Below are 8520 nucleotides of genomic sequence, written 5' to 3' on the forward strand. Positions count from 1 at the left end.
CTAGAGTTCACATGCCACAACTAAGGAGCCCGTGAATCACAAGTAAGGAGCCAGCTGGCCACAACTAACACATGGGGCAACGAAATAAATGAATAAATAAAATGTAACCAAATAAATAAATAAAATATATTTTTAAAAAATCTAAATAATAACCATCTGCGGGAAAGAGATGTCCAATGCTGAGTAGAGATGTCTCAGAGTCAAGGGCTGGAGAACACAGCCCTCCATTCCAAGGAGACCTGTGAGGAACTGACAGGGTGGCTGCCGCAAAGGTGGCCGCAGAATGGAGAAATTTCAACTTAGAGAGAGTGGGGCAGAAGACCCGGCTTAATACCAAAATTGATTATGTATTTCAACTACCAGTTCATCTCAAAAACTGAAAAACTTTAGAGTTACTATTGCAAGTCACACAGCGACTCAGTGGCTTCTGTTGTCCTTCTACCAAGCCGCAAGAGGAAGCTGAAGAGACCGCACTACTCTGCCCCGGGCAGTAAGTGCCTCCTGCTACCTGACCTCCATCCGGCCTGCTGCAAGGGCAGCCTTTCCCCTCGTTCTGCGTTCTCACCAGTGGATTCAGGAAAATATCCCCGCCCACACTAAACGGGGAACTCGGGACTAAGGGACAGCTCCTGAGGCACCGCGCGCCGTCTTACGGTCAGGGATGGGGACGGTAGAGTGCTCACTGCCTTTAGCCTGCGGGACGGAATCACGCCCCAGAGAACCTGAGTCACCAACCGCCGCCGCGGGCCGGAAGTCTCCTGGCTGGAGTCCGCCCAGCGCTGTAGGGCGGCGTTTCCCTTGAGCCCGCGGGCGCGCGGGGACTACGACTCCCGGCATGCTCCGGGGCCGCCGGAATTAACCCTTCAGGGCCCGCGGCTGCCCTGCGCCCCGCCTCCTCCCCTTACCTGGACACCGCAGGGTGAGTTTTGGGGAGCTGGGGGGGGGACTCTTTCCTTTATGTTAGGATTAGGAGTGTGTGTGTGTGTGTGTGTGATGTACATACTCCCGGCTGGAGGAATGATTCTGATTATCGTAAAATGAGACAATTTGTAGTAGCGAGAGTCAAAGGCTTTTTTTGCGAGTGGGAGACCCAGCATCAACACTCTGAACCCCAGGGCCTAAGTGGAATCACTACTGTCTTCCTCAGAATGCTGTCTAAATCTTCTCCTTCTTTACCCCCAGAACAAAAAAGTAACCAGCAACCCCTCCCCTCTTCCATAGGCCCCCGACTTTCACCCTTCCCCAGCGCCCCCAGCAAGGCTTATAACCTGACGACCGAGTCAGGGTTTTATTATCCCTCTGGTTGGGGGTGAGTACTCATGGAGCCCAGGGGACCTCGCACATCCTTTTGGATTAGAGATTTTGGAAATCAGGCCCTTTGCCTCTCAGAGCCTGCCCTTCCCCCCCAGGTGGCACCACGGAGTCCCTGCAGGTTCGGCAGGCACCCTACCTTTGTCTGACTTGAATGACCATAGGCTTGTGGACAAGGGTTCCTTCCTTCGGAGTATGGGTGGTGGGTGTTAAACTCCATCCTTGCCTCCATCATCACCCTAAAACAACACTGAGCACAGGAGACAAGGTGGAGGAAGCAGTGTCGCACTCTTCTATTATTATTCTTTATATTGTGCACAGTGCCAGCTCTGGGCTGGGAGGGAGGGGGTTGGGGACTTGAGGTATTGAGGATTATTTGGCTGTGGTGTCAACTGCCCTGCTCCTCATCCACGGTAAGAGGGAAGTGGAAGGGCTGCTTGTTTTCTTCACCTTTCACTACTCCCAGACCCCACTTTAACAATCCATTTCACAAGGGCCCATGCCTGCCTCAGCCTTCAAGAGTTTAAAGCTGCTAGGAGAAAGGGCTCTTCTTAGTCAGGGGGTTGAGGATCTGGAATGCCGGGACCCTCTTCTTTGCCTCACCCCTATTTCACCCTGGAGGCAAGCATCCTATCCTCACCCTGGAGGTTAACTCCCCCATTCTGGGCAGTCTCTGGCTTCCTCCCCCTCCCCCCAAAGGGGCAATTGTTCTGGTCAGCATTTGGGGCGGGGTAGACAGAAGGGAGAAGACCTTGGGGCAGGAGTCCCGAACCATAGGAGGCCAGGGGAGTGAGGGCAGGCCGGCATATCTCTCCTCTACCTCATCCTCCCTACAGCCAACTGGCTCCCTGCCCCTGCCCCCGCCCCTTGACATCCCAGACTCCCTGGCTATTTAAACAGAGATGGGTGCCCCCATCGGCACACTGTCCTTTGGCCACCGGACATCATGCCTCCCAAGAAGGATGTTCCCGTGAAGGATGTTCCCGTGAAGAAACCAGCGGGGCCCCTTCTCTCCAAGCCTGCTGCCAAGCCAGCAGCAGCAGGGGCCCCTCCAGCCAAGCCCAAGACTGAGCCAGCGTCAGTGCCAGCTCCAGCTCCAGCTCCAGATGTCCCTCTAACCCTTGAGAAAGCTGCGAAAGTCCAGGAGCCCCCCATCGATCTCTCCAAAGTGGTGGTGAGTCCCTGGAAAGTGAGAAAAGAATTTGGAGGGGGCGGTACGAGGGTGGGATACAGCCTAGGGGACCAGGGATATCTAGAAGGGAGGGAATAGGTAAGCACTGGATGAGCGTGGGGGTTTCTCTTAGGACCCCATTTGGAAGCATCCAGGTTATGACTCTGCTATTGTCTTTGTTGTCACGTGTGTGTATGTACAAACCCACACCCCCCACACCTTCTCACTGACCCTCATGCTAGAGGCAGGGCCTGTAAGATGGGGAACATCTGGGTTCTGAGGACAGTTTCAAGGTGAAAGGTGGGAGCTGCTGCCTGTGCCTAGCTGACTATTCAGCACGAAAGGCCACAGCTCTGAACCCCAGGAGGGAAGGCTGAAGAGGACAGACTTGTTAGACAATCACAGCTGGGGGCCAGGGGTAAATTTAGCCTTTGTTCAGCCCCCAGTTATGTGAGGGATGCAGGACTCAGAGCAGTAGAGGGAGGGGAACAGGTGGCATGGGATTAACCCTGTTCCCAGGAAACCCTCCCCCCAATAATTCCTCCTCTTGGGATTCTCCCAAGGTCTGGAGCTGGGAATGGGACTGAGGTGGCTGGGCTCCCAGCCTGGTCCCTTTGGGCCCCTCCCCAGAAGTGGCTGCCAGTTGGTCGGGAGGAGTGCTCGAGGGGGATTGAACGAGCCCTGTCATCTCTCCTCACCTGCTCTTTTCTTCCACAGATCGAGTTTAACAAGGATCAGCTGGAGGGTGAGGAGAAGCCCCTGAGCCTCCTGTCCATCCCCAGTCCCTGATCAGATCCTCTGTCTCTTCCCTTAACTCCACTCCCGACCTTGAAACCCCCCACACTGGTGCTCTTTGTGTTCCCTGTTCTGCCCAGCTCAAGCACGCAGTTTCTGAACCTCCTTCCTCCCGGTGGTGGTGGGAACCCCTTGTAACACGGACCTCTCCTTATACTTCAGAGTTCAAGGAGGCCTTCGAGCTGTTCGACCGAGTAGGGGATGGCAAGATCCAGTTCAGCCAGTGTGGGGACGTGATAAGGGCCCTGGGCCATAACCCCACCAACGCCGAGGTGCTCAGGGTCCTGGGGTACCCCAAGAGTGATGGTGAGGGGACCTCTGGGCCCACGCGGGTTTTCAGTTTGGTGGTGGAACCGAGGACTGTTGGTAAGGTGACAGAGGGTGTTGAGGTGGGTCCCAGGACTTCAAAAACCGTCCGACCCAGGGGCAGAAGAACATCGTGAGTGTTGGGCGGGTGAAACCCCTCATGGTGGGTGTGGGAGCTGGGTCCTAGGTGATACCACAGGGACCTCTCCTTCACCTCTCTGATCTCCAGAACTGAAGTCCCGGCGTGTGGACTTTGAGACTTTCCTGCCCATGCTCCAGGCAGTGGCCAAGCTCAAGGACCAAGGCACATACCAGGACTACCTGGAGGGGCTTCGGGTGTTTGACAAAGAGGCGAACGGCAAAGTCATGGGGGCAGAGCTCAGACATGTCCTCACCACCCTGGGTGAGGCAGGGACCGGAGCTCCCGTGGGGTTGAGAGGAGGGGGTGAACTAAGAAGAGGGTTCGCCAAGTAGGCAGAGCCAGGGAGGGATTACTGTCCTGTAGGTCATGGGCAGGAGACTGAGAAGGTCAGAGCCTTGGGGACAGAATCTGGAGGCCTTGCTCCTATAGAGACTAAGCTGAGTAGCTGCAGGTGCCTCCCAAAGAGCAGAGGAGAGGGGATGAAGTGGGAGATTTGAGTTTCGGGTTTGGAAGAGATGACTGTGCTCTGATATGGTATGTCTCAGTCCTCTGGAATTCAGTTTCCTTGTCTGTCAAAGCTTTCACCAGGTGTAATTGAGGTGAAATGGAAAGCAAGATTCAGGGCCATATTCAAGGCATGCCCATCACAAGGACAGGATTCTCTTGGGGCACTGTTGCTAGGGGCAAGTCTCCAGGGTTGGAGAAGAGGAGGTACCGCCCAGAGGAAAGAGGCCTGGGTTGATGAGGGAGGGAAGGCAGGGGCTAAAACGCTGTGTCTGGGACTCAGGAGAGAGAATGACTGAAGAGGAGGTGGAGGCAGTTCTGGCAGGACATGAGGACAGCAACGGCTGCATCACTTATGAAGGTGAGAGGCCAGAGGAGCAGAAGGGAGAGGGAGGCGGAGATGGAAGCTCGCCGTAAGGGGGCGGGGGCACCCTGGCACCTGGATTAGCTGAAGTCAGATGAGTTATCATCAGGCCAGCTTCTGAAGCCCCTCTTGCCTCCTCTGTCTGCAGCCTTCCTGAAGCACATCCTAAGCGTCTGAGCTCTACAGGTTGGGCCCTCCCACCTCGCCCTGAAAGGCAAGCCTCCTTCGCGTCCCTCGGCCAGGGTGGAAAAGCAGGGAAGTGCGTCTGCATGTCCTGCTGCGCGAGAGCGCCAGGCTTTGGCAACGTTCACCTTTTTCCACAGGTGCCGCGGGGTCGGACGTGGGCACCCCCACCCCCCACCCCCCGCAGGCGAAAGCACGTTCCTGCCGCTAGGAGGCTATTGTTTCAAAATAAAGAGACGGTTCCTCCCTTGGTCTTGGACTCCTGATTTCTTTAGAGGTGGGGGAGGGAAGGAAGGAAAGGGAGGCCTCTCCGTTCCCTCCACCCCTCCCCAGTCCGATATCCTCTGGCTTTCTTGCTGCTTGGAGGAGCAGATTCCTCGCGCTCCACCCCACCCCACCCTCTTCCGCAGTTTCTGTGCCCCAGGTACCGAGATGCTGGCGAAAGGAACACGAGCGGGCCCCGCCCACCTTATTACTAATGTAGCAGCGTCATCTGCATAAGCCCGGGCCAAGATTCCTATTGGCTGGGTCCGCTGGGGTGACGTCATCAGGACGTACTAAGAGCAGGGTTGGGCCAGGAACCGGAGCCATTACTGCAGGAAAAGGTCCCGCAGAGCCGAGCCGTCAAGATGGTGGGGCCCGGGGCCGAGGGGATGAGCGGGATTTGGGGCGAGAGGCGGGAAGCCGGGGATGGGGGGCGGGAGAAGGCAAAGGGCAGGGGGTAAAGGAACCTGAGGGCCTAGAAGGTTGGAGGTGGGGTTGGGGTGTCTGGGATGCCGTCCTGCTGGGAAGCGAGTCCCCAGCATGGAACAAGTTTGCGGTTCAGAGTTCTTGGGACTGGGGTAGAAGCTTGGGGGACTGGAGTTCAGACGCTGACCGCTCCCCTCTTCTCTGAGCAGTGTGACTTCACCGAGGACCAGACTGCGGGTAGGTAATCTCCGACCCCCACTGAGGTCATGCCTAGAGAGAGGGACACTCTCTCTAGAACCTTACCGCCTCCCCCCTCATCTCTTCAGCACCCCCAGGGGAGTACCTCGTAAGATTCCCTTCTCCCTCCTTCTGGATCTTCCATTTTCTTTTCTCACTCTTTCTTCCTCCCTTCCCTTCTACTCTAGATCTGAGCCCCAAGCACTGGGTGAGTTTTAGGTGGTGTGGGCATGTGAAACAACTTGGTCACTAGTGCCTGTTGTGTGGGGCTTGGGGACGGCGTACTAAACTGCCTGTGCGCCTCTGTTCTTTAATCAGCTACTTCTGCCTCTTTTCTCCTCCTGCGGTAACTCCCCCTCCCCCAGCTTGGAATTGTGAAGGCTGTAAACAGCAGTGACCTGTTAGTTTGTGAAAATGCAGCAGGGCAGTTTGCTGGGGATACTCCTCTGTAGCCGTGCGCTCTGAAAGGTCTCTGTACCGGCGGGGTGAGAAGGGGCAGGCTGGGATGGCCCCAGTCCCAGGCTGCTGCTCCCACCTCCTTATAAGGACAGGGCCCGGACAGGGCGGTGGCGCATTCCTGCCCTGAGTAGCTGTCGTGAGGAGGCTGGGCAGGCTTGCTGCAGGCAGAGAGGGTATGCGAGTGGCTTGTCAGCACTCTGCCAAGGGTTGAGGAAGGCTGGGCCTTTATGTAGGACACCTGAGTTGGGAGGAGGACGGGACACTGGATCCCTCGCAGCGGGCTTGGGTGTACAGTGGTATAAATATCTGATTTCCTCAGCATGATCAACGTTGAATGGGCAGTGGGGGCTGGAAGGGAGGGTTCGGGTTAACCCCTGCACGCCCAGTGCTGATGTTGATCTGAATCCTCAGAGTTCAAGGAGGCATTCCAGCTGTTTGACCGAACAGGGGATGGCAAGATCCTATACAGCCAGTGTGGGGACGTGATGAGGGCCCTGGGCCAGAACCCCACCAACGCCGAGGTGCTCAAGGTCCTGGGGAACCCCAAGAGTGATGGTGAGGGCCCTTGGGAATAACTGCATGTTGTAGCGGGCCTGCAGTCTTCAGCTAGTAGCTCCCCTCTATCTCCCTGGGGTTCTGTCTCACATCCCCCAGATTTCTCCTGCCTTCACTGGGCGCCCCACAAGCCCCAGGCCTGAGAACGTATGTGACTTTGCTTCCACCTCCTTTCTGGCAGAGATGAACGTGAAGGTGCTGGACTTTGAGCACTTCCTGCCCATGCTGCAGACGGTGGCTAAGAACAAGGACCAGGGCACCTATGAGGACTACGTCGAAGGCCTTCGGGTGTTTGACAAAGAAGGGAACGGCACCGTCATGGGTGCTGAAATCCGGCATGTCCTTGTCACCCTGGGTAAGGCTTCGCCCTTCCTTCTTGAGCTGAGGTGTCACTTGATAGACTTCATGGGTCATCTGATTCCAGAACGTTCGCTCTTTCCTCCCCTCTGCAGGTGAGAAGATGACAGAGGAAGAAGTAGAGATGCTGGTAGCAGGGCACGAGGACAGCAATGGTTGTATCAACTACGAAGGTGAGGGACGAACTGGGGTCTCCCGCAGGAAGCAGCCCTACGGGGCAGGTCAAGCACAGAATCGGGGGCCTTCCCTGCCCCTGGATTCAGGCTCCAAAAAGTGCCAAGAGGCAAGGGGCAAGGGCCTAGCGCAGCCCAGGAGTGGGAGGCCAGGGGAGTGCAACAGGAAAGGAAGGGCTCCTGTGGCGTGAAGAGTGGGAAAGGGACGGGACGTAAAATAAATGGATGTCTCATCCCTCACCGCCTGACCCCTGCACCCCATGTCTGTGTCTTGTCTTCACCATTCATGTCTCTTCCTTCCTGCAGCGTTTGTGAGGCATATCCTGTCGGGGTGACGGGCCCATGGGGCGGGTACGGCTCCCCCCAGCCCCCCTTCTCTCGTTGACCTCCCCAGGGGTTTCCTTGCCAGCCTTCGCTCTCTAGCCCCTGCCCTTCCCCTGCTACCACCCGACTTCCTCCTGGCATGTCTCTGCATGGAGCTGACCGGGGAGGGGAGGGGTTCCTCAAAGAGGAAGACAGCCTGGGGGTGTGGTACCTCCTCCTCTCCTTGTATGGGCTCTGAGGTTTTGCTTCCAGGGCGCTGGTGTCTGGGAACTCACATCAGCCTCTCCCAGTGTTGCTTCGTGGTGGCCCTTTGGTCCGGGAGCACGGGCGGCTCGCGTAAGAGGGTGGGTTGCCTGCCCCATTGTGCTGCCGCAGCTGACGTCTCTTCCCCGTCCTTCTGCTGGGCAGCTTGGAGGTACCCTAACCCAAAACTCTGTCTCCCCCTCCCGCCAATGGCTGACAGTAGCTGTAGGTGTAGTGGGGAACTCTTCGGCCTCTGCTGCGTTCCTGCTGCTCAGGGTGGGGTGGGGAACTAACAGCCGGTGGGAGGGGAGCTGGGGGCCGAGAGTACGGGTCAGACTCGGGGTGGCCCCTCTGCAAACTGACCCCAAGGTTGGTTGCTGTGGGCACGTTCCTTCTTAGGCTGCCTTTGTGGTCCTGTGGTCTCCTGGCCCCTAGTGGACCCCTCCCCTTGGCCTTGCTCCCTGGTTCACCCCCCTCTCCTTTCCACAGAGCTCGTCCGCATGGTGCTGAACGGCTGAGGACCCTCCCAGTGTGTGCGGAGGCCGTGCCTGCCCTGTGGGAGACTGTGTGGCCCCAGAGGCCTCCTAGGTTCTCTTGTCACAGTACTTTCCCCAGGTTGTCTCTCTTGGGTGATGTTTGCCATCAGCATTCACCAAATAAACTTGCTCTCTGCCCTACGTGCGGGTCTGCTTTCCTTCCTGAGCAG

At 57.1% G+C, this 8520-nt stretch overlaps 2 protein-coding genes across 5 annotated transcripts; both read left to right on the top strand.

Annotated features, from left to right (window-relative positions):
* The first annotated feature begins 829 nt into the window (after positions 1 to 829).
* On the top strand, positions 830 to 5045 carry MYL6B (myosin light chain 6B). Its single transcript, XM_057703737.1, has 8 exons — positions 830 to 919; positions 2212 to 2485; positions 3200 to 3227; positions 3440 to 3583; positions 3813 to 3986; positions 4513 to 4590; positions 4742 to 4807; positions 4917 to 5045. Exons 2-7 carry the CDS (start codon positions 2258 to 2260, stop codon positions 4768 to 4770), a joined length of 681 nt encoding a protein of 226 aa, XP_057559720.1. The 5' UTR covers positions 830 to 919; positions 2212 to 2257; the 3' UTR covers positions 4771 to 4807; positions 4917 to 5045.
* A 259-nt stretch (positions 5046 to 5304) lies between these two features.
* MYL6 (myosin light chain 6) lies at positions 5305 to 8491 on the top strand. 4 transcript variants are annotated; one of them, XM_057703747.1, is made up of 7 exons: positions 5306 to 5408; positions 5676 to 5703; positions 6574 to 6717; positions 6899 to 7072; positions 7170 to 7247; positions 7554 to 7598; positions 8304 to 8491. In XM_057703747.1, exons 1-6 carry the CDS (start codon positions 5406 to 5408, stop codon positions 7580 to 7582), a joined length of 456 nt encoding a protein of 151 aa, XP_057559730.1. In that variant the 5' UTR covers positions 5306 to 5405; the 3' UTR covers positions 7583 to 7598; positions 8304 to 8491. The 4 variants fall into 4 exon arrangements, with proteins under 4 accessions (XP_057559728.1, XP_057559730.1, XP_057559729.1 ...); XM_057703746.1 differs by lacking the exon at positions 7554 to 7598; XM_057703745.1 differs by having other exon boundaries at positions 5305 to 5408; positions 7170 to 8491.
* Positions 8492 to 8520: the final 29 nt, after the last annotated feature.

This window comes from Hippopotamus amphibius, chromosome 12 (genome assembly GCF_030028045.1).
Source record: "Hippopotamus amphibius kiboko isolate mHipAmp2 chromosome 12, mHipAmp2.hap2, whole genome shotgun sequence".
Classification (NCBI taxonomy): Eukaryota; Metazoa; Chordata; class Mammalia; order Artiodactyla; family Hippopotamidae; genus Hippopotamus; species Hippopotamus amphibius.